Source organism: Mauremys mutica, chromosome 14 (assembly GCF_020497125.1).
Source record: "Mauremys mutica isolate MM-2020 ecotype Southern chromosome 14, ASM2049712v1, whole genome shotgun sequence".
NCBI classification, from domain to species: Eukaryota; Metazoa; Chordata; order Testudines; family Geoemydidae; genus Mauremys; species Mauremys mutica.
The window spans coordinates 37,436,807-37,462,777 of NC_059085.1; the positions used below are offsets into that span (position 1 = coordinate 37,436,807).

The 25,971-nt window shown below is 42.0% G+C and overlaps 1 protein-coding gene across 4 annotated transcripts in view; it reads left to right on the forward strand.

Moving 5' to 3' along the window:
• The window catches only part of CDH13 (cadherin 13), a 745,597-nt gene that overhangs the window by 395,110 nt on the left and 324,516 nt on the right, over positions 1–25,971 (forward strand). For all 4 annotated transcript variants that reach the window (XM_044987232.1, XM_044987229.1, XM_044987231.1 and 1 more), the window contains one exon: positions 24,306–24,450. In XM_044987232.1, the coding sequence (XP_044843167.1) occupies positions 24,306–24,450 (145 nt within the window). The remainder of the gene's footprint in view (positions 1–24,305; positions 24,451–25,971) is intronic.

The following is a 25,971-nucleotide window of genomic DNA, read 5'->3' on the forward strand; positions in this document are numbered from 1 at the left end:
CAGGGACTTTGAGGATGAATTAGTTAATGTATGTAACGTGCTCTGAAGATGTGAAACACCACTTGTACAAGGTCCTGATCCTGTGTATAAAGACTTAATTCGGTATTGATATCAGTAGGAATGTGTTGTGTGCAAGAAATGCAGGCTAGGGCTACAAGTGCTAAATATATCTTGTATGTGATCTGTGTTACAAACATAACCACATAACTGCAGTTAAAGTAAAGTTCTACCTGTTCCAAAATGGAATACGTGTGCCTATCTTTGTATGTGCTTATATTGACTAAATGTCATTTATTACTTAGTAACCTAGTTTTGATTTCAACACCTGTAATTATGTCTAGGAGTAACTAATAGAAATATCAGATTGTTTCCCACTTTGTTTTTCCACTGACTCAAAAAACCGAAACATCCCTCCCTCCAAGAAACAACCAAACTTTGACTAACACAGCATTAGTTGGGTTCTTTGTGAGCTGAAAATCTCAAAATGCATTTTTCCGGAAAAAACAAAACCAAACCAAAAAAGAGGTTAGTCATGTCTTGTATCATAAGCTGAGTTCATAAGGTTCTCTTTTCTGTGAAGTTTACACCATAGTTCTCTATAATTCTTTAACACACTTTTCTACACAGTGATCTGGTTCACAGAAAATAACCTTTTCATGCTGACAGTAAAGAAAAAAGTCTTCAACATTGGGCTCCAAGGGAAAATGGTATTTCTCCCCCTGTCCACAACATTTGGATACAGAGGAACATACGATGATGGGGAAAAATGCATTTACTAGGACACCAATAGCATTGAAGTATATACATTAGATTAGGTATTTAGAGTCAGGCAGAAATTTTAGAACAGGAGTACTTGTGGCACCTTAAAGACTAACTAATTTATTTTAGCATGAGCTTTCGTGAGCTACAGCTCACTTCTTCGGATGCATAGAATGGAACATACAGACAGGAGATATTTATACATACAGAGAACATGAAACGGTGGAAGTATGCATAACAACAGGAAAAGTCTAATCAATTGAGATGAGCTATCATCAGCAGGAAGAAAAAAAACTTTTTGAAGTGATAATTAAGATGGCCCATAGAAGGTGTGAGGAGAACTTAACATAGGGAAATAGATTCAATTACTGTAATGACCCAACCATTCCCAGTCTCTGTTTAGGCCAGTGTTAATTGTATCTAGTTTGCATATTAATTCGAGTTCAGCAGTTTCTCTTTGGAGTCTGTTTTTGAAGTTTTTTTGTTGCAAAACTGCCACCTTTAAGTCTGTCACTGAGTGGTTAGAGACGTTGAAGTGTTCTCCCACTGGTTTTTGAATGTTATGATTCCTGATGTCAGATTTGTGTCCATTTATTCTTTTGCGTAGAGACTGTCCGGTTTGGCCAATGTACATGGCAGAGGGGCATTGCTGGCACATGATGGCATATATCACGTTGGTAGATGTGCAGGTGTACGAGCCACTGATGGCGTGTCTGATGTGATTAGGTCCTATGATGGTGTCACTTGAATGGATATGTGGACAGAGCTGGCATCGGGCTTTGTTGCAAGGATAGGTTCCTGGGTTAGTGTTTATGTTGTATGGTGTGTGGTTGCTGGTGAGTATTTGCTTCAGGTTGGGAGGCTGTCTATAAGCGAGGACTGGCCTGTCTCCCAAGATCTGTGAGAGTGAGGGATCATCTTTAAGGATAGGTTGTAAATCTTTGATGATGCGCTGGAGAGGTTTTAGTTGGGGGCTGTAGGTGATGGCTAATGGCGTTCTGTTATTTTCTTTTTTAGGCCTGTCCTGTAGTAGGTGGCTTCTGGGTACTCTTCTGGCTCTGTCAATCTGTTTTTTCACTTCAGCAGGTGGGTATTGTAGTTTTAAGAATGCTTGATAGAGATCTTGTAGGTGTTTATCTCTGTCTGAGGGATTGGAGCAAATACGGTTGTATCTTAGAGCTTGGCTGTAGACAATGGATCGTGTGGTGTGTCTGGGATGGAAGCTGGAGGCATGTAGGTAAGTATAGCGGTCAGTGGGTTTCCGGTATAGGGTGGTATTTATGTGACCATCGTTTATTAGCACAGTAATGTCTAGGAAATGGACCGCTTGTGTGGATTGGTCTAGGCTGAGGTTGATGGTGGGATGGAAATTGTTAAAATCACGGTGGAATTCCTCGAGGGCTTCTTTTCCATGAGTCCAGATGATGAAGATGTCATCAATGTAGCGCAAGTAGAGTAGGGGCGTTAGGGAATGAGAGCTAAGGAAGCGTTGTTCTAAGTCAGCCATAAAGATGTTGGCATACTGAGGGGCCATGCGGGTACCCATAGCAGTGCCACTGACTTGAAGATATATACGGTATTGTCACCAAATGTGAAATAGTTGTGGGTGAGGACAAAGTCACAAAGTTCAGCCACCAGGTTAGCCGTGATATTATCGGGGATACTGTTCCTGGTGGCTTGTAGTCCATCTTTGTGTGGAATGTTGGTATAGAGGGCTTCCACATCCATAGTGGTCAGAATGGTGTTTTCTGGAAGATCACCGATGGATTGTAGTTTCCTCAGGAAGTCAGTGGTGTCTCGAAGATAGCTGGGAGTGCTGGTAGCATAGGGCCTGAGGAGAGAGTCCACATAGCCAGACAATCCTGCTGTTAAGGTGCAGAAATTTTAGCATATTCAAATATATTAGCAGGGACTTTGAGAGTTTTTGCCTTACTCTATGGCACTGAGCATCTTTTACCTGTAGGGGTCAGGTTGACATATTTCCCACAACTGAGCTCCTGAAATTAGAATGAGTGGGCATTGGTGGGTTAGAACATTTACTGTTTTATGCTTCTGTGTTCCCATTATGACATCTAACAACCTGGATTTCTCCAGGCCATAGTTAGAGTTATATTCCATCGTTAAAGATTTGTTTTAATGCTAACAGTAAGGAAGATTAGTATGACAGAACTTAGTGTCTCTTTGGCAATTCTTATAGTAATTACCAGGTAGAAAAATCCCCACTTTGCAAAAGTGTTCTTCAAACTAGCAGATACACTAGAGTGTTTCTGTTAAGGGTGTTTTTGTTGTTTGTTTGTTTGTTTGAACTTTCAGGTTTCCAGGACTGGCTCTGGCTGAGAGAACCATTTTAATTAGTGTAGAAAGGACTATGGAGGTGATGTTAGACAGCATTTTTTGACATTTGTGTACTTCCACCACTTGGAAAAGAGGAAAAATAAACAGTCCCTTAATTTGTTGCTGCTTTTGGATGTTGCAGAGCTCTCCTATCACAAAAAAAAACTGGGGCCTGATTTTTCAGAGGAACTGAGCATTCATAACTCTACTTGAAGGCAACAGGAGATGCAAGTGCTCAGCACTTATGTAAAATGGGCCATTACAGAATATAACGCATGCAAGAGCTACTGGCTAGGTAACATTCCTGTAGTTCTCACCTCAAGGAAGGCCAAGAAGTAGTGCATTGTGAGTAAAGCTATTTGCTGTGTAAAAAATCATTGTGGTAAATAAACAGTAAAATAAGTAAATAATTGAATCAAAGCATCAGTATGGATTTGATAACCTTTTGCTTTTATAGAAGTTTGACCATAATGAAACATGGGATTCAGGCTGCCATATAAAATCACGATGTTCATCTAGGTCTCTTGCTTGACCAAGTTAATTCAACCCCTCCCCCCTGACTCATTTTCTTTCAGTTGAATGTTGCTAGGATAATAAATACAATATGAAAACCTCAAAATGGATTGGGAATAGATTCTTTTTTCCCCCTCTGATCACTGTTGTATAGCAACTCTAACTGAAAAGGACATCGGTAGATGAACCAGACAGTATTATATTAAGTGGACTTTGAGACCACTCACACCAGCAATAAGTTAACAGTCTCTTGTTTGAACCCCAGGGAATCAGAGTGAGATCAATTCTGGAAAGTATTACTGCATTTGACTTAACACAGATAAGGCTCCATTATTTCTTTTTCCTTCAAACTGTTGTATTATTTTGTCCTGTTGTCTTCTTTCCCCTGTCCCCCCGATATGTTTTTTTCGTCAAATGGCATCTAACTTCAAATATAATCTAGATGATAGCACAACTTCTTGCAATAGATGCACATTATCTTGCTTTTCACTTGCTAAGAAGCCACTCTAACTGCCCCCCATCCCAGCTCCCCACCTCCACCCAAAAAATCATTTCATAGCAATTCAAAAGAGGAGGAGAATAATAAATAAATTAATAAAGAACTCTTGAAATCTAGTGGGGCTTTAGAGATGTGTATATATAGATTCCCCCTCCCCCTTTCAATGAGTGAAGTTAGAGGGAGCAACGAACATCATTTTAACATTTACTCTTAGTTTCTTGGGAGTCCATGCTAAGCGTCACTTCAGGAATCAAGACACTCTCTAATGTTGGCTGTGACCTTTTATTCTCCTTACTTGAACAATGATCTGAATTTTTTTTTAAAGAGAGGGCATTAAAACTGATGAAGAATTGGCGTCCATGGCTATTTATATGATGACTTTGTTAAATTCCTCCTTTTGCTCACAGAACTTTTATCAACATGTCAGCAATTCTTTGTGTCTGATGTTTCAAAGAGGTTGAAGCGATTTCTTCCTAATGAAGAATTAATTTCTGTGTAATTCTACTGGGACTCACCAGTCTCTTTTGAAATTCTTCTTAATTTACACACGCGGTTAAAATGTAGTTGTGTTAAGAGAAAGGACATTCAGAAATTGTTTTATCCTTTATAAAGCACTATGGGGCCAGATATTGCAAATGGGACATTGGCACACTTGAGGAGTTTTGCTTGACTAGAGGGTGTAAAATTTGATCCACAATTATTTTCTGACCATATGGTCCACACTGTGTCTGTTGGGGACATAGACCGATGCCAGCCATGCTTGCAGGGGCCTAAGGCAGAGCCACGTGGGCCGTACCATGCAAGTTGGGCCACGTAGCCCAGCAATTGCAAGCACGTGTGAGCGGTGGTGAGAGGGTGGCTGTGCACATAATGTTCTGGTTTTCGGATGAGGTATGAGGGCTTCTCTCACATATCACATAGTTTTCTAAATATACCACCTTCCCATTTGAATTTGAACTAGAATGCTTCAGACTTGCCCTGTAGACATTGATATTGATGCTACTATGGAAGTCAGCCAGGGTTTCAGTACCTTATGCCCCGTTCAGTGAATGGAGTATTTTGAATAATAGTTGTGCTGCATATATTCGAGCATGTTCAACACTCACAAAAAAACCTCAACCTTTTTTCTCCAAACCCCAGACTTTTTATGTGCTGATTTTTTTTGTTTCGTTTTTTTTTGCTGCTTTTGTTAACAAAGATCAAAACCACAAAAAAAGAAAAAAAGAAAGAAAAGATAAGCTATTAAATGAATGATTAGTTTGGAACCTTTTCTCATTTGTAATGCCTTTAATAATACCTTCTTCATCATGTAGGCTGCAAATCCAACTTACAGTGTTTTTGAGGCCAATCTTTAAACTGAAGCCTTTACAGCAGGTTCAATGTTATTCTGTTGTTTTAATTAGTTTTTCCTAATTCTGTGAAATCCTTAGTTTCGAAATCTTTAGAGGTTTCTGTTTGTTCATGTTGATAAATATTAAGGTTTCTAAACCCTTTTTTCCCTACAACAGGGAAATTTAAGCATCTTTGCATAAGATGACAGCTATATATATTTATACTATGAAAACTTACAACAGTCATAATATGAATATGGTAAAATAAAATGTTTATATATTTTTCTATATATATTTTCCTAAGAACTTTACTAGTTTTTCCATAAACCTGGCTGCAATTTTTATCAGCCATTTGTAGACTATCCTATTGTTCCTGTTCTTTCTGTTAGTTATAGTAACTCTCAAATGGTTTATTTGTGAGATAAGCCATCAGCCATTTATGCCAGTATAACATTAGTATTACTCAAGAAAAAGGGAAGAAGAAAAGTAGACTAAAAAAGATTATAATTTGTGATTTAATTATCCAGGGCAGAATTTTAGTAACAATTAAAATTAGGTATTCTGTCCTGACTGATAAGAAGACTAATCAGAACTGTTAGGTGTTTTTTCTAAGAAGACCTCTTTGGCGTTTCACAACCTGAAGACAGCAAGAAAGATAATTTTCACATCTCAGATAGATGTGTCAGAACTGTCAGAAAGAGAATAGATTGAAGATTTATAGTGATTGTATGTTATGAAAAAATGATCTATAATTTAGAGGAGACATTCAGAAAAGTCTTCATTCAGATAACTCTCTAGTGCTTAACATTTCCTTGCAATAATGTCTTTCCAGCAAAACATGTAGGAGATAAAACATGCATGATAAAGATAGAAACCTTTCTAAAAATAAAAGCAAGTACACTCCTTTATCTTGAGCCTTTATGTGTATGAAAAAGTACAGGAAAGAGAAGAGGAATTTAATAATATCTATAATTAGCACCAATATTCTGCTTTACAACTTCTAATTTCCATAATAAACATTAACTCATAAGTAGACTATATCTGCCAGATACTATGTTCCCTCTAAGAGATGTTCAGAGCCTTCGATTCCTATTGAGTCAGCCACTCAGCACCTTGCAGGTTGACTGAAAACACTTTCCCCAGGAGTGACATGTTGTGAAGTTGAAATGCACCAATAATGTGACTGTAGCTTGAAGTGAAACCAAAAAGTTATCATATATGAAGTGTGTGTTCACTAGAAGACAAATGAATTGAATATGTATGTAATAGGGTGGTCTTCCCCTCTGAGGGCCAGGGTCCCAGCAACTGCCAGTCTTGGTCAATTAGCAAGCCCAGATGGGAAGGGAACAAGGAATTATAAAAGCCAACAAGTGGCTCAGTTGAGTGAGGAGCAGCAGGTGGGAGATGAGCTCCTGAAGTAGGACATGAAATAGGAGGATTTGAGGGAAGGGTGTTTTTTCCTTTCATCATAGAGAGGAACAGCCTCTGGGAGCCGTAATCCTTGGTAGGCAGAAGAACCGCTTTTTTGTTTGTGTGTATTTTGCCTAAGTTTTATGTTTGAATAATAAAACTGTGCTTGGAAAGAAACTTGGTTATGGCAGTGAGGTCTTCCTAGGCTGAGGAAAGAGGCCAGCAGCCTTGCAATTCATTATGAATGGGAACCTACTTTTCAAAAATAGGTGCCTTAACAAGATGATCAAAGTCCACATCAGGATGCTCCCAAGGGTGGTTTGGCATACCAACAGACATTTGGTCCCAGTTGCACCTATCCATGTCAACTTCTAAGGGTACATCCACATTGTAGCTAGAAGTGTGTTTCCAGCTTGTGTAAATGTACATGAGCTAGCTTTGATTGAGCTAAGCACTCTAAAAATAGCAACGAAGCCACGGTGGCATGGGTGACAGCATGGGCTAGCCATCCTAATGCAATCCCGTCTGAGACACACGGTATGTGTTCTAGTGGCTTGCCCCTCTTGCTGCCCATGCTATTGCAGCTAGCTTGATCAGAGCTACTGCGTGTGTGTCTAGCCAAGCTGGAAATTAGTCCTCCAGCTGCAGCGTAGATGTACACTAAATGCGGGCTTTGAAAATGTGGCTAAATTCTCCCTTTGGGGACAATTGTGCCACCCCTCTGACATTAACTGAGCAATCACAGAACAGTCAGGGAGTGACACAGTTGTCCTTGAGGGAAAAATGTGGTCCATGCTATCTAAATATGCTGCTTACTAGCATGATTTTTAGCCCGTTTTTTTTCTTGATACTGTATAACAGCTAGTATTTACTTTGTATTTTTGTAGAGTAGAAAAGCTGGCGTAATTATTTGTTAGACGTTATTTATAGCAACTTCTTTCTTTGTGTCCAGACTGTTATTTTCCCTGAATTGTTCCTCTAGATAATGCAGACTCCTTTTAAATAGAGCCATAAAGTGTTTAGAGTGGTTCTTTATCACTTTTTTCCCTAACCAGTGGTCGCTAAGTGGTTTTCCCTAGTAGAAGAGTACTATATACCAACACTCTGAAGATTAGTCTGACAAAGTTTCTCCACTCTGAACCTGCACTTAGCAAGTCATTTTAAATAAAACTAACAAACATCTCCAATGTAGACTTTCAATAAATACAGCATTAGTATACATACCCTCCAAGGAAATGGAGGGTATTGCAGGTAGCAGTGTTACTGATTCAGTGGGGGTCATTCTTCAGTGCTAATAAGTATTGGAAACAATGCACTCCATGAGTGCACTCTGCAGCTGGAAGTGCTGATGTAGCCTCTTATGGCCTATAAATGCCTTGCTGCTTTTTTACAGGACTAAGATTCTTAACTGCATCTTCCTGGTCAGATTCTGCCAACTTAATTCCCTTTGTAGTTTCAATGGAGATATGTTGCTGTTCTGCACCGTCTAGCATGACAGTCCGTCTACAGTTGATGTAAACAGCTTTTGCACTCCAGCTCAAAAACGGCTGCCTTTCATTGATGGGTGAAGATGGACAGCATTGTCTAGAAGAATGAACATGGGGCTGGGAGACAATAATCCTGAAAAACAACCATTGAGTCAACTGGGGAGAAGTCTATGCAAAATGTGTAAATCAGCAACAGACCTGAAGACAGCATTGGAATACAGTGATGAACAGAGCAGAACTCATAATACACCTTTGTTTTGAAGTTACCTCTAACCGAGGATGAAGGAAAATTGGGGTTACCAATGAAAGGGTTGAGAAGAAAAAGGCCTTCCAAGCATAAAGACCAACTGACCTGACTCCATCATATTGCCAAAAGACCATAGGTTGGATGGCAGCATCAACAGGAGACATTGATGCTTGTATGCAGAGAAATGAAAGGGAAACAATGTGACAACACAGACAGTTCAGATTAAAGGAGAAGCCAAGTACAGTCAGTGACCTGTAACAACCATGCTGTGAGATAATATAATCGGACGCCTAACAGTAGTACTGCATGTTGGCCGAGATGAAGCCTCTCTGTTCCTTAAATATTAGCCATACTGCCTAATGCATTATGGGAATAAGGTGCTTAGATACTATGCTGATCATCACAATGTAAGAACCTATATAATGACCTTGTAACGGGTCGGACTCACCGCCTGCGGCGCCTCCTGCTGGTGACTCTGGGAATTAGCTCTTTCCAGCCCTGGAGCGCCCTCTGCAGGCTGGTGATCCACCTGTTTGCTACTGGCCCCGTGTCCCTCCCAGGACCCCGGTGCCCCTTTAACTCTTAACTAGGTTTCCCTGTCCCAGGGGAACCCCCACCCTACTATCCCCACTTCGCCTCAGTAGTGGCTACTGCCCAGTCTCTATCTAGCCCCCGTTCGCTGGGGCAGACTGCAGTAGCCAGCACTCATCATCGGCAAAGGGGGTTTGAACCTGCTGCCTTGGCCTACCCCTAGGTTGCCCCCTGCAACCCCCAGTACCTTTTGCCCTATGCTAGGCCGCAGCCTGGGGCTTTCCAGGCAGGAGCTCCCCAGCTCCTCTACCTTTCCCCAGCCCTGCTCCACTCTAGGTACTTTGTCTCAGTTCCCAGCAACCAGGCCCATCTCCTCTAGAAACAGAGAGAGACTGTTTTTCCATTCTGGCCTCCCTGGCCTACTTATAAGGCCCTGTAGCTCTGTTTGGGGCGTGGCCCCAGCTGCAGCCACTTCCCCACTCAGCCCAGCCAAAAGCCCCTTCCCAGGGCTGTTTTAAAGCCCCAAAGGGCAGGAGTGGGTAGCCACCCCACTACAGACCTGTAGAGTATAGTACAGAATAGTACACTGAAGACTGATCTGTTGTTTATGCTGCTGTCATATACCGTATTGTTCTGAGTATAGGCCGCTCCTGATTATAAGCCGCACCCTTAAAGTTTGGTGCTATTTTAAAAAAAATAAATTTTTAACTTTTTTTAACAAAGAAAATATACACATTAGTAGAACAGTAAATTTCTCCCCCCCGCTTTACCGCTCTGGCCGTGCTGCCGGTTTGTTTTTTTTTTACACCTGCTTTCCCGCTTCAGCTGCACCGTTTTTGTTCCCCGCCGCCGCCTTACTGCTCCCGCTGCACCAAGTTTTTTTGTTGTTGTTTCTCCCCCCCCCTTTGCAGTTTCAGCCACGCAGTTTTTCGTGGCCCCCCCCACCCCCCTGCTCTAGCCGCACTGTTTTTTTTCCCCTGCTTTGCCGCTCTGGGATTTAAAAGGCTCTGGGCTCCCCGCCGTGGCGGGCAGCCCAGAGCCCTCTGAGTCCCGGCCGCGGCTGGGATTTGAAGGGTTCTGGGCTCCCCGCCACGGCGGGCAGCCCAGAGCGCTCTGATTCCTGGCCGCGGCTGGGATTGAAAGCGCTCTGGGCTGCCCACCGTGGCAGGCAGCCCAGAGTGCTCTGATTCCCGGCCGCGGCTGGGATTGAAAGCGCTCTGGGCTCCCCCCCCGCGGCTGGGATTTGAAGTATTTTTATTGTTTTTTTTTTTTTTCAAGTTCCTGATTATAGGCCGCACCCCTAATTTAAAGACTTAAATTAGGGGGAAAAAGTGCGGCCTATACTCGGGACAATACGGTAAACCTGCTACTATTTTGATAATATTTTCAGGGGCTACATTAGTACGTAGCTGCTGCATGTGTCTAGTAAGTGAAGGCAAACTTCCATTTTAATGGGATTTAGCTACCCAAGACAAATTATCAGACTGATTCTTTGAAGCAAATTGATCTTAATCTTGGATTTAAAAGGCGATGGTAGGGAGGATATTATCCAGGTACTAAAGAAGTTAAGGTTTTGTGAGTTTTTGAAGAGGAAAGTCAAGAAGGGATATGTAAACTGCCTCCCCGGTTGACTTTCCAATTTATGCAGCCATACTATGTAAATTACTGGAGCAGGACTGCAGTTGACTGAGAGTGAGAGATGAAAAGTATAGTAGAGAGGCCTCATGGCCTGAGCCATCTCCATTACAAGCATGACAAGACTTGTGTTGTCGAATGAACTCAACTAAAAGTTCCAAGTACAAAATAAACGAGTAGGATAATGAGCAAACTTGATGGGTGCTACCAACGTTCTGTGAAGTCAGATTCCTCCGAAACCTAGTTACAAATGTAAATATAAACAGTTGCTCACCACAGTCAAGAGATTTTCCTATACTCTGTGAAAGGTGATGATGTGGGGTTTCATGAGATTAACATCCCATGGAGGTTAAGTGAGTATCTACCTTTTATAAATCTTATGTAATACAGGAATTATTAAAATCAGGATGATGGATTGACTTTGGGGGGGTGGAAGGGATAGCTTAGTGGTTTGAGCATTGGCCTGCTAAACCCAGGGTTGTGAGTTCAGTCCTTGAGGGGGCCACTTAGGGATCTGGGGCAAAATCAGTACTTGGTCCTGCTAGTGAAAGCAGGGGGCTGAACTCAATGACTTTTCAAGGTCCCTTCCAGTTCTAGGAGATAGGATATCTCCATTAAACTTTGAATGGCAGCACTTTCACAAAGATATTAATTTCACTATTAAAAAGAGATCTGGATCTTTTTGACGTGCTGTCCTGAGTATCTTTTTTTTTACTTTTGAACCTGAGACTCTCACTTCAGATATGGTGAGTGAAGTTTGAGGAGAAGTTAAAAGGCAATTTAAACAGTCCTGTTTGGAATGGAAAGTATTCAGAGGTGCTTGTCTTGTAAAACTCAGATTAAAATTTATTATTGCCTGAGATTTGCATTATCTTTATTGCTTCTAAACCTCTACCTGTTCTATCCATCTGTGAAACTCTGACCTGCATTTCTCACCCAGGCTAGGGACATTAGCCCAAAAAGGGATCCATATCTTAAGCCTGTGAGATATAGTGTTTCCAATAAACACTCCTAACTTTATATTGCCCTGAAGGTGGTCTGCATATATCTTCCTTAACACTGAGCCCATGGGACTAGGATTGACTCTTCCTGAGAGTATATGAGAGAGGCTTGCTAGTGTTAGCACAATGAAGGTAAAGTTCAATGACTTTTCAAATTCAGACATCTAGAGGGTAGTCGTTCTTCCCAGTTTTTCTTATAATAATGTAAATAGCTTTAGAGAGCCCTAGGGTTGTTTGCTGGTTTGGGCAAGCCTGCCTATTTGTTTAACAAGGGTCATTGGTTCCAGGAATTATTCTGTTGGAAGTCAAGTGTTGTACATGTATCTTGAACCACAGCTTTAAGCATTTCCAGTCTTGTGGGAGTGAGTGTTCTGGACAAAGGTGTTCTGACTGACCAGATTCCCAGAGGTTCTGAACACCCCCAACTCCTACTGACTCCAGTGGGAGTTTTGGCAGCTTGGCACTCTGCATATCTGTCTTTCTCTCTAGGCATTTTTACACTAACGATCACTCTGAGATCTGAATGAAGAATGTAGTAGAAGGCTTCTATATTTGCCTAATAGTATGATTTTCATTGTCAGCCAAGGCAGGGTTTATGCACCAGTTAGAGAGCCAACTCTCTGGAACACTCGCATCATGTGTACAGAGTGATGGTAATAACGGGTCAGAAGAAGTGTGCTACAGGGTTTCGGTTTAGAAAGCAATCTCAGGGGATGAGGGGACAAAAGAAACAGATCAGTTGGTGATCAAGATATGTACTGTACAAAGAGAGTAAAGAAATCCATCATAATCTGTACACGAGATCAAGCAGAAGTCAGATAAGAACTGTTGGGTTTGATATGGGGCATACAGGTTGACCAGCAAGACCTCGCAATCTGGCTGGGATCCTTCTACTAAAACAAACCATCTCAATCCCTTGCTTTTACCTGGATATGGATGACGTTTATAAACAAAAATAACAACCCCCTCTTTCCTTCCTTACTTTTTGAAAATTAATGAATGCAACATTTAAACAATCATGAACTAGGCAGCTTACCGTGTTCTGTGTTTGTGAGGTGGTCTCTTGTATAAAACCAGCTGGGGTCTGGTTCTTTATCAACCTAGTTTAATGCTTGCCTTTCCCACTGACTTATTTCTTTTCTTGACACTGGGAGATCTGACATTAAGAGCCATTTAAAACCTTGCTTTTGAAGGTTCATAGATTCCAATGCCAGAAGGGACTATTGTGATTATCTCATGTAACACAGCACAGTGAACTTCGCAAAAATAATTTCTAGAGCAGATCTTTTAGGGAAAAAAATCCAATGTTGATTAAAAATGGCTAGTGATGGAGAGTCCACCACAACCCTTGTTAAATTGTTCCAATGGTTACTTACTCTCACTGTTAAAAATTTACACCTTATTTCCATTCTGAATTTGTCTAGCTTCAAATTCCAGCCATTGGATCATGTTAAAGGAATTACACAACTAGGAATTGATTTTCATCAGATTCCTCCTACTGTCGCCTTTCCATGCCCACTGTACCTTCACATTGCCTTACCACCAGCAATTGCTTGCAAAACATTTGTAATCTAATAAAATAAGCTACCAATACTGCCAAAAATGAAAAAGGGGTGGAGGAGGAAAAATAACATGGCTGAGAGTCAGGATCAGTCTGGAGAGAGGATTCAAGCTCCAAAGCAACCAGGGACATTTCATTTACTATTCATTTTCAGGTTAGCTCTGTGCAGTGGCATTGTGACACAGCAGTGCAGGTATAAGACTGAACTTTAATTCATGGCACCAGTAACACAATATGGGTTAGGGTATAGAAAATGTTGTTAACCCTGTGACATGAAATTGACTTCAAGGATTAACGTTAAATAAGTCTTGGAAAGTGATGATCAAATGTTCTCTATGAAACATCTCATTCTGGATAGGCCAGATGAGCAACTCAGCCCATGAAGCACCAGCTGCAAGGAGATGTATATGTGCCAGAACTATTTGCTGGCTCCTAGACCCCTAAACAATATATATTGTAGATCATAGGGAGAGTGGGCAGGGTTTTACAAGAATGGCATCAGGCAAGAGGACATCCGAATCAAGACTGGGATAGCAGAGGCCCATAAAATGGACTGAGGCAATGCTCAGAGTTTTTGTAGTATTTTGTGGGAGCAAATAGTCCATTCAGAGCATAAATATTGTGCTTCTCCCACGTATACCCATCATAGTACAATATAAAAGTGAAATGTGCATACAAGCATAGCAGAATGCACTGTGATAAGATAATAAGCCATCCATCTTAACAAACAAATTAGAATTCTGACCTAATGCTATCCCAGTAGGTTTCACTGCTAACCTATAAATAACTTATAAATATCAGGCACCATGAGTAAGAATAAATTAACAGAATAAACAAACCACTTAAAGCACTCTCAGGCCCCTGCTGCTATTGCGATCTCTTGGAAGGGAACTGAGAGGCTGAAGGTAACTTTTGTCCTCAGGCTCTTGTTCCTCCTGGTTTATCTCATAGAAGAGTTAAGCAGGGAGAAGTAGAGTGGGTGCAGATGGTAGCTCGTTTTCTGAGGTCTTCATTCTGTTTCTAATCTCTCACCTTGGATGTGTTGAGGGAGAGAGAAATTAAAGTCAGGGCTCAGCTGATGCATGCACAAGTAGAAGGTGGCCATAATCTGGACAACCATCTTCTTCCACCCAGTAGAAAGGTCTGGTTATCTCCCCCTTATGGCTTCTGACGCTTCAGTACCTCAGCATGGCTCCTCATCTGGCTGGATTGTGGGTTGGAGATTTCAGGGAATGCAGGACCTGGTATAGATTCCTGTGCCATTTCTGGAGGAGGCACTAGAACGCACAATGCCCAGGCTGCTTATGCCATGATCTGACCTGAACTAGGCCTCTGTGTGTGTCAGCATGTGTAATAAATTGTCTCTGTGTGTGTAACTATGTATATTCCTTCCATGTCTTATTTGCATGTACCAAAAACATTCCAAAGATTTTGTTTATTATTAATTAGCATTTATACATTTGTATTGTGTGGAGTTTTCAGAATCCCGAACAGTGGTAGCCGAACTCTTTCTCTCTAGGCAGTGTCAGGAATAAATCAATGGGAACACAGTGCTTCCGTCTGATAAATGATTGATAGAAGCAAGCATGCTCTTATCTAAAACTACTATTTGTTAGATATTACATGTACACGTACACACACACTCTCTCTAGGTTTAGGACATCCCAGATATAGTTACCCACAGTCGGAGATGGTTTCAAATGATCACCAGTGAGGCTTCCAGAGGCCCTCTTTCCATCCAGCTGATGGGGAGTTTAGATGTCAGCTCCTTGTCCTTGTACAGCTGAGGTATTTACTTTTACTTAATCTTTCATTGCTAACTCTAACAAAGCACGTAATCTATAGTGGCTACTAGTGGGTCAGCATAATAACCTCTACTGGGTCACCAGTTCTCAAACTACTCATTATCTCAATACTTTTCTAGTATTTCTAGCCAAAACAACGATATGTCAGGGGTACCTAAAACCAAGGTCACTATTCACTCTCTTCCGTATCTTTCTGTCCCATCTTCCCATTCTAATTAACAAACTGCAAGTATGCAGCTGTCTGACCTTGTCTCAAAGAGGCCTAAGATTTCCTAGCTATGTGATGCTTGGTTTTCAGCTGTCAGTGGCTGACCATACTAAATGGCTCCCTGCAATACTGTCAAGTTCTGGGGTGCACGCAGGAATGTCAGATAACGCTGACAATACATTCAGGCATTACAGAACACACACAATAGACAATTCCTGACCTGTGGAGCGTATAATCTAAAAGACAGAAATGGATAAGATGGACTGCCCAAAGAGACCAGATGTTAACTTAATATTTTTGTTCACTTTATAGCTTCGCTTCTAAAATGTTAGGCGGGTACAGGATGATTGACTGATATGGGGGAGACTCTGTGGGTCTTACAGAAGGTGTGAATCTTAGGTTGGAGTCTGAGGGCCTTGCAGACTGAGATTGGGATTGCACATGGGGCAGAAGCAAGGTGGAAGGCATGAAAACAAGTGTGGGAGAAGGAATTGAAGAGGCTGTGGAGACTGGCAATGATGGACTGAAGGAGTCAATGGATGAAATGTGCTTTTTCAAGCTAGAAACAGATCTGGATCTGTGAAGAGACAAATTTACCCTATGATGTGAGTTAATGAAAAACATCACGTGTCCCTTTTCAGCAATTTTTGCCAAGTCTATCTGACGGGCTTAGCTAAGTAATATGTGTATGATGCTTTGAAAACATGTTTAGTATGTAATAATAGCAGCAACTCCTAGATTATTAAAATAAACAATGGTCATTTTAAAAGTTAATAATGAGGTGATGGGTGAACTGCAAGATCAGTGGTTCAGATCAAAATGAACATGCTATAAAACAGCCCTTGTTTCAGTCTCTGCTCCTACATTTGACTGCAGGTAGGTAGACTGCTGTTCCCAGGCAGGGCCCCATTGACAGTGCACCGATATTGCACGATTGGAGCCCAAGTCTTGACTTTTTTGGCAGACAACTAGTAAATTTGCTTGCCCATGCCTGCAGTTGCTACAAATCGGATCCTCAATATTCACTTACTCATAAACTAGAACAGCTCCTTCTGTCAATGTAAATACTACATGAATTTACCAGATACAAGTTTGGCATTGATCTGTTGTTTTAGGTAAACCTTCAGCATGTTGGAAAATATTTTTTTTTAAAGTTCAGAGGATGGTGGTTGTGGCGAGATATCCAAAGGAGTGGAATGAGATTTAACTCCAATGGAGAGTGGGTACCATTCTCATCAAAGCAATGGGGTTGTGACTGGAGAGGATAACTTTAGTTTCAGGCCAAGACTCCATAGGACACTCATTAGCGAAGACTGTGCTGCATCAGACCCAATTCTGATCAATGCCCCAGGCATGATCTAGATATTTTTATTTTTTTTTGGTCAGTGGAGGCTTTTGCACCCTTGGTTAAAGTGATATAACCAAGGGCTGAATTTAGCATCAAATTTCAATTATATTAGGAAGTGACAATGGACCAGGGACAACCCATGAAATTAATAGCTATTCATTTAAAGTTACCATCCTTCACAGTTTGGTATTATCAGCTATATTAGCTAGAGAGATTCCCAATCCTTTTCTTTTAATTTTATTGCAAACTGTCTGTCCCCAAAAGACAGCAACACTTTATGATTAAAAAATGTCACCAAGAAGCAGTCTTGGTAACTCTACGTTCTGAAAGACTGGAAAAAGGCGAATGTAGTACCCATCTTTAAAAAATGGAAGGAGGAGGATCCAGGGAACTACAGGCCAGTCCGCCTCACCTCGGTCCCTGGAAAAATCATGCACCAGGTCCTCAAGGAATCAATTCTGAAGCACTTAGAGGAGAGGAAAGTGATCAGGAACAGTCAGCATGGTTTCACCAAAGGCAGGCAATGCCTAACTAACTAATTGCCTTCTATGATGAAATAACTGGCTCTGTGGATGAGGGGAAAGCAGTGGATGTGTTATTCCTTGACTTTAGCAAAGCTTTTGATATAGGGTATGTCTACACTATGGGATTATTCCGATTTTACAGAAACTGGTTTTTTAAAACAGATCATATAAAGTCGAGTGCATGTGGCCACACTAAGCACATTAATTCGGCGGTGTGCGTCCATGTACCGAGGCTAGTGTCGATTTCCGGAGCGTTGCACTGTGGGTAGCTATCCCATAGCTATCTCATAGTTCCTGTAGTCTCCCCCGCCCATTGGAATTCTGGGTTGAGATCCCAATGCATAATGGGGCAAAAATAGTGTCGCAGGTGATTCTGGGTAAATGTCGTCACTCAATCCTTCCTCTGTGAAAGCAACAGCAGACAATCATTTTGTGCCCTTTTCCCCTGGATTGCCCTGGTGGGTGAACTGCAAAATCAGTGGTTCAGATCAAAATGAACATGCTATAAAACAGCCCTTGTTTCAGTCTCTGCTCCTACATTTGACTGCAGGAAAGCATGGCAACCATGGAGCCTGTTTTGCCTTTTGTCACGGTCAGTGTATGTGTACTGGATGCTGCTGACGGACGCGGTACTGTAGTGCTACACAGCAGCATTCATTTGCCTTTGCAAGGCGGCAGAGATGGTTACCATCCCTATTGCACGATGAGATGATGGTTATCAGTCATTTTGCACCGTTTGCATTTGGAAATTGGCAATGATGGTTATCAATCCTTTTGTACCGTCTGCTGCTGTCATGGGTGCTCCTGGCTGGCCTCGCTGAGGTCGGCCGGGGGCGCATGGACAAAAGTGGGAATGACTCCTCGGGTCATTCCCTTCTTTATGTTTTGTCTAAAAATAGAGTCAGTCCTGCCTAGAATATGGGGCAAGTGTACTAGAGAACCAGAGAACACAGTTGCTCCGGGTCAGAGCCCCAGAGATCCCGCAGAAATGAGCTGCATGCCATTCTAGGGGGTGCCCATGCAACAACCCCACCCATTGCTTCCCTCCTCCCCCAACCCTCCTGGGCTACCGTGGCAGTGTCCCCCCGTTTGTGTGATGAAGTAATAAAGAATGCAGGAATAAGAAACACTGAGTTTTTAGTGAGATAAAATGAGGGGGAGGCAGCCTCCAGCTGCTATGATAGTCCAGGCAGGGCATTAAAGGGTGGGGGGGAGAGGAGCCCAGCATCCCGCTGCTATGATAGTCCAGGGAGTACAGAATCTTCTTTAGACATGAAAGGGGAGGGGGGCTGATGGAGCTCAGCCTCCAGCTGCTATGATGAGGATGGTTACCAAACCTTCTGTACCGTCTGCCGGGAATGACCGGGAGTCATTCCCATTTTTACCCATGCGCCCCCGGCCGACCTCACTGAGGCCAGCCAGGAGTACTCATGGGCTGATAATGATGATGGATACCAGTCATTTTGCACCGTCTGCCACTGGGAAGGGGATGCTGGTGTTCAGCGCTGCCTCACCCCGTCTACCAGCAGCATGCAGTAGACATAGGGTGACATTGAAAAAAGGCGAGAAACGATTTTTCCCCTTTTCTTTCGGGGGGAAGGGTGTAAATTGAATACATACACCCTGAAACACCCAGGAAAATGTTTTTGACCCTTCAGGCATTGGGAGCTCAGCCAAGAATGCAAATACTTTTCGGAGACTGCGGGGACTGTGGGATAGCTGGAGTCCTCAGTCCCCGCTCCCTCCGTCCATGAGCGTCCATTTGATTCTTTGGCTTTCCGTTACGCTTGTCACGCAGCACTGTGCTGAGTCCCTGCTGTGGACTCTGTCTATCATAGCCTGCAGATTTTTTCAAATGCTTTGTCATTTCATCTTCTGTAAGGGAGCTCAGATAGAACAGATTTGTCTCCCCATACAGCGATCAGATCCAGTATCTCCCGTATGGTCCATGCTGGAGCTCTTTTTGGATTTGGGACTGCATCACCACCCATGCTGATCAGAGCTCCACGCTGGGCAAACAGGAAATGAAATTCAAAAGTTCGCAGGGCTTTTCCTGTCTACCTCGCCAGTGCATCCGAGTTCAGATTGCTTTCCAGAGTGGTCACAATGGTGCACTGTGGGATACCGCCTGGAGGCCAATACCGTCGATTTGCGGCCACACTAACCCTAATCCGACATGGCAATACCGATTTCAGCGCTACTCCCCTCGTCGGGAAGGAGTACAGAAATCGGTTTAAAGAGCCCTTTATATCAATATAAAGGGCTTTGTTGTGTGGACGGGTGCAGGGTTAAATCGGTTTAACGCTGCTAAATTCGGTTTAAACGCGTAGTGTAGACCAGGCCATAGTCTCCCACAGTATTTTTGCCAGCAAGTTAAAGAAGTATGGGCTGGATAAATGGACTATAAGGTGGATAGAAAGCTGACTAGAAAGCTGGGCTCAACGGGTAGTGATCAATAGCTCCATGTCTAGTTGGCAGCCAGTTTCAAGCGGAGTGCCCCAAGGGTCTGTCCTGAGGCCGGTTTTGTTCAATATCTTCATTAATGATCTGGAGGATGGCATGGACTGCACTCTCAGCAAGTTTGCAGATGACACTAAACTGGGAAGAGTGGTAGATATGCTGGAAGGTAGGGATAGGATACAGAAGGACCTAGACAAATTAGAGGATTGGGCCAAAATAAATCTGATGAGGTTCAACAAGGACAAGTGCAGAATCCTGTACTTAGGACGGAAGAATCTCATGCACTGCTACAGACTAGGGACTGAATGTCTAGGCAGCAATTCTGCAGAAAAGGACCTAGGGGTTACAGTGGATGAGAAGCTGGATATGAGTCAACAGTGTGCCCTTGTTGCCAAGAAGGCTAACAGCATTTTGGGCTGTACAAGTAGGGGCATTGCCAGCAGATCGAGGGACGTGATCATTCCCCTCTATTCCGCATTGGTGAGGCCTCATCTGGAGTACTGTGTCCAGTTTTGGGCTCCACGCTACAAGAAAGATGTGGAAAAATTGGAAAGAGTCCAGCGGAGGGCAACAAAAATGATTAGGGGGCTGGCGCACATGACTTATGAGGAGACATTGAGGGAACTGGGATTGTTTAGTCTGCAGAACAGAACAATGATGCAGGAGGGGGGGGGTTTGGGGAGAGGGATGGCTCAGTGGTTTGAGCATTGGCCTGCTAAACCCAGGGTTGTGAGTTCAATCCTTGAGGGGGCCACTTAGGAATCTGGGGCATAAATTGGTCCTGCTAGTGAAGGCAGGGGGCTGGACTTGATGACCTTTCAAGGTCCCTTCCAGTTCTAGGAGATTGGTATATCTCCAATTATTACCTTATATTTGATAGCTGCTTTCAACTACCTGAAAGGGGGTGCCAAAGAGGATGGATCTAGATTGTTCTCAGTGGTAGCAGATGGCAGAACAAGGAGTAATGGTCTCAAGTTGAAGTGGGGGAGGTTTAGGTTGGATATTAGGAAAAACATTTTCACTAGGAGGATGGTGAAACATTGGAATGGGTTACCTAGGGAGGTGGTGGAATATCCTTCCTTAGAGGTTTTTATGGTCAGGCTTGACAAAGCCCTGACTGGGTTGATTTAGTTGGGGATTGGACCAGTTTTGAGCAGAGGGTTGGACTAGATGACCTTCTGAGGTCCCTTCCAACTCTGATATTCTATGATTAACTGAAAATCCCATTAGTATCCCAGAGTCCACAACATGAACACAGGCAAGCTGTTTTCTGAGAGCTGCCATACGAGTAACAGCTGATAGATTGCTGTGTGTGTTAAGCAGGGTTGATATGAAAGGAAAACCTGAAAATGGACCAGAATGGTAGGTTTGTTGAGTGCTGGAGGTTGCTCAGGTTTTGTGAAGAATGTTTATTACTCAAAAGTGGAGCCTTTCAAAACAGCACAATTCATTACCACATGATGTTGGTATGCACTGTATCAACCCTCAGCTGCTAAGCAAACACGTTCATAAATGCACAATGCCCTTCAAGGTAAAGGTCATCAGATGTGTAGTTTTCTATTATGATATTTGCATCATTCCATTTTGACAAAAACACTTGTTTTGCTCAATATGCATTGGCTATGGTCATAGTGGACCGACTTTTTAGGTTTTTTTCCCCCAGCAGAATACTTGTTGTTTAGCTTTTGAGGCTATTTAAGCAGTTTTAGAAATTTACAATAGAAATCCCAAACATTTAGTTCAAAAGCTTTGTGTTTTAATTCCAGTCAGTTAACACTGCATTGTTTCTGACACTCTTAGCCAAAATCCCAACCAAATCTGAATGGTTCCTTTTGCTTTCCCAGCTTTTTGTGCCAAAAGACTTTAGTACTGTTATACTAAATCAGGCGGCCTGGATAATCTTCATCCTAGAATATTAAAGGAATTGGCGAGTGAAATTGCAAGCCCATTAGCGATAATTTTTAACAAATCTCTAAACTCGGGGGTTGTACCGTTTGACTGGAGAGTAGCTAATATAGTTCCTATTTTCAAGAAGGGGAAAAAAAGTGACCCGGGTAACTACAGGCCTGTTAGTTTAACATCTGTAGTATGTAAAGTCATGGAAAAAATATTAAAGGAGAGAGTAGTTACGGACCTTGAGGTCAATGGCAATTGGGACAAATTACAACTTGGTTTTACGAAAGGTAGATCGTGCCAAACCAACCTGATCTCCTTCTTTGAGAAAGTAACAGATTTTTTAGACAAGGGAAATGCGGTGGATCTAATATATCTTGATTTCAGTAAGGCGTTTGATACGGTACCGCATGAAGAATTACTGGTTAAATTGGAAAAGATGGGGATCGAAATGAAAATCCAGAGGTGGATAAGGAACTGGTTAAAGGGGAGACTGCAGAGGGTCGTATTGAAAGGTGATCTGTCGGGTTGGAGGGAGGTTACCAGTGGAGTTCCTCAAGGTTCGGTTTTGGGTCCGATCTTATTCAATCTATTTATCACTGACCTTGGAACCAAAAGTAGGAGTGGGCTGATAAAGTTTGCGGATGACACGAAGTTGGGAGGTATTGCCAATTTGGAGAAGGATCGGGATATCCTCCAGGGAGATTTGGATGACCTTGTAAACTGGAGTATTAGTAATAGGATGAAATTCAATAGTGAGAAGTGTAAGGTTATGCATTTAGGGATGACTAACACGAATTTTAGTTATAAGCTGGGGACGCACCAGTTGGAAGTAACGGACGAGGAGAAGGACCTCGGAGTCCTGGTTGATCGCAGGATGACTATGAGTCGGCAATGTGATGTGGCCGTTAAAAAAGCTAATGCGGTCTTGGGATGCATTAGGCGAGGTATTTCTAGTAGAGATAAGGAGGTGCTAGTCCCGTTATACAAGGCATTGGTGAGACCTCATTTGGAGTACTGTGTGCAGTTTTGGTCTCCCATGTTTAAGAAGGATGAATTCAAACTGGAACGGGTACAAAGAAGGGCCACTAGAATGATCCGAGGAATGGAAAGCCTGTCGTATGAAAGGAGACTTGAGGAGCTCGGTTTGTTTTCCTTAACCAAAAGAAGGTTGAGAAGAGATATGATTGCTCTCTTTAAATATATCAGAGGGATAAATACCAGGGAGGGAGAGGAATTATTTCAGCTCAGTACTAATGTGGACACAAGAACAAATGGATATAAATTGGCAGTCGGGAAGTTTAGGCTTGAAATTAGACGAAGGTTTCTAACCATCAGGGGAGTGAAATTCTGGAACAGCCTACTGAGGGAAACAGTGGGGGCGAAGGACCTCTCTGGCTTTAAGATTAAGCTTGATAAGTGTATGGAGGGAATGGTTTGATAGGATAACGTGATTTAGTCAATAGGTCAATAACGTGCGACCACTGGTAATTAGTACCGAGGGTCAATGTTGGGATATTGAAAGTCTTTTTCCTGAGTGTCTGGCTGGAGAGTCTTGCACGCATGCTCGGGGTTCAGCTGATCGCCATATTTGGGGTTGGGAAGGAATTTTCCTCCAGGGTAGATTGGCAGTGGCCCTGGAGGTTTTTCGCCTTCCTCCGCAGCATGGGGCAGGGGTCGCTTGCTGGAGGATTATCTGCTACTTGAAGTCTTTAAATCAGGATTTGGGGACTTCAACAGCTGAGTCAAGGGAGAGAATTATTTCAGGAGTGGGTGGGTCAGCTTTTGTGGCCTGCATCTTGCGGGAGGTCAGACTAGATGATCATAATGGTCCCTTCTGATCTTAAGTTCTATGATTCTATGACCCCAGATGCAGAAATAGGCATTGATTACAGTGAATCCCTGTTACTACTGTCTCTCTGTGTTCATGGCTGAGATAGCAATTCATAACACTGGAACAAAAGCCAGCTGCCACGGAAAGGGAAAGAAATTTTTCTTGCATTGCATGCCTCAGGTTTTTGCTGCACCATGACTTTGAGGTGTGCTCTGTTGAATTTGACATGTCAAGGAAATAGTGGCTGTCGATTTCACAATTTCCCATTTCTGCTACATAAAAATAAATAAACAAAGAGGTGACATAAAGAAGTGTTGAAGGCAGCAGTGACTTGGCATGAAAGTCATGATGTAACCCAGCTGTAATGATAATATTTCAGTTATTTCCTCCATACCTTTCTTTTCAGGACAAAATACATAGAGATTGAATCACATTTTGTGCTGATTTACTCCACTCCCTCATCAAGGAGGGCATTTATTTACTCTATACAAGGGTTACTCTTACCTTTTCTTATAACATCCTATTTATATCTTCTAATAATCAGTTAACAAGGATCTTGTAATTTATTTTATACATGGTACTGTATGTTTCCCTTTGAAGGAAATACTGTTTCTAAGCAAATATTCACTTCATTAGTATCAAATTATGTTTCTTTTTTTCTCCCCTTCACTGCGTTCTTTAGCAAATTTAGCATATCAGTTGCAGAGTACCCAATGGAGGTCACCATATGAATCTCTCTTGCTTGCATTCAAAACCATTTTGCTTCTAGCCCAGTCCTAGAGAATCTCCCTTGAGACTGAAGTACTAAGTTTTTGCCAGTAGCTTGTTCCAGAAAAATGCTGATGTAAGCTTTTCTTTTCCTTGCTCCTTGCTTATGTCATGATAATGAACTAACTCATGAACTCCTATCTCTTTGCTCATTCAGCTGCAAGTTGAGATCACTGATGTCAGCGGCAAAAGTATTGAAGGCCCAGTCCTTCTAGATATCATTGTTATTGATCAGAATGACAACAGACCCATCTTCAGGGAAGGACCGTACGTTGGACATGTCATGGAAGGGTCACCTACAGGTATGGCGACATCATTTGTGCTTCTGTAAACTACTGTATGTTTTATAGGCCATATACTGCTTTCTGATACCTGCACATTTGTTCCATTGCAGAAGGATACTTGCTGATTGTGTGTGATGGGTGTGGCTCGTTAACTTCTCCCTGCCTTTTGGGCAGAGGGTAATTGTCTCTGGGATGCTGCAGGGAAAACCTAGAAACAACATAGTTTGAGAAGGAAGCTCAGACTGAGGTTTTGTTATTTTTATCTGAGTTATCAATAGAGAGAAACTGCAGGATGGGATTAAGGTTGGGATTGAATACATCCCGTATTGATTCCGTTCAGGTAGGAACTCTACTTGTTTCACAGTCAGATTGTCTCTTGGAAGGATTTATTTGCATATGCAATGCCTGTGATAGGTAAATGATGAGAATAAATGGAATGCGTATTGAGAAATATGCTGATATTGTAGGGCTTGTTGAGATATTGCAACATTGTACATATTTGAACACTGATCAAATAAAAATACACCATGTAGACTAGAACCAGTATGAACATTTTCTGATAATTTCTAATGTAGATTTGACGATGCTCATGTGTGCTTTTCATGGCATTTTCTGTAAAACTAAGGGGTCTTAGAACATATGTCCTTGCCAAATTCCAACTTGGATACCCAGACTCTCTATCTAAATTCCTCCTGCAGTTACAACTCAATATATTTCTCTTCAGTTCCTGCCCTCAGATGTTGTGCAAAGTTGCTGTGAGTTGTTCAACAGCTGTTGTATTCCAGTGCAGAGGTATCCCCACTTCGATTGTGAATGCTAATTATATTATCAGAAAATATAAATGAGTTAATTCTGATCTCATTGAAACCTGTGCAAGCTAGGGGAAATGCCTGTTAAAATCACTGGAGTGACAGTGGTGGGAGATTATGATTGGGCCATACATCTGTATGTCTATATATATGTATGATATAGATATGTACATATATCAAATAAAGAGCTAAATCCTATAGTCCTCAGTGGGAGCTGTGGCTGAATGAAGACTGCAGGATTGTCCTATGTTTTAACAGATTTGGCTATAGACACACTAGAATCTTTCAGGATGAAGACTGAAATCAAATATATTATACCATTATGAACAATTAACATTAATTTCACTTTTATATAGGGTGTGCTGTGTTTAGTGTGAACTGGGAAAATCATTTTGTACTCCCTCTTTACTGTATTAAACCATTGGTAAGCCTATATATTAATCTTTGTTCAAACTTTATCATTGGTGGAGCTTTTAGGAATCATCTGACCAAAGCAGCAATTATATGTACTAGTACATGGTTATGCTTCCCTGCTTGGCTTTGGACTTGAATTGAATTATAGGCTGCTATTCCATAAGATTAACACAGAGAGGTATTAAGATAAATGTGTGATGCTGAATATTGCAATATTTAACAATCAGGCTAAGAACCAATGGGACAATTTAAAAAATTGGCCAAATTTTCATTCTAACCAGAGATAAATTAGAGTCCTGTTTAGAAGTATAGTATA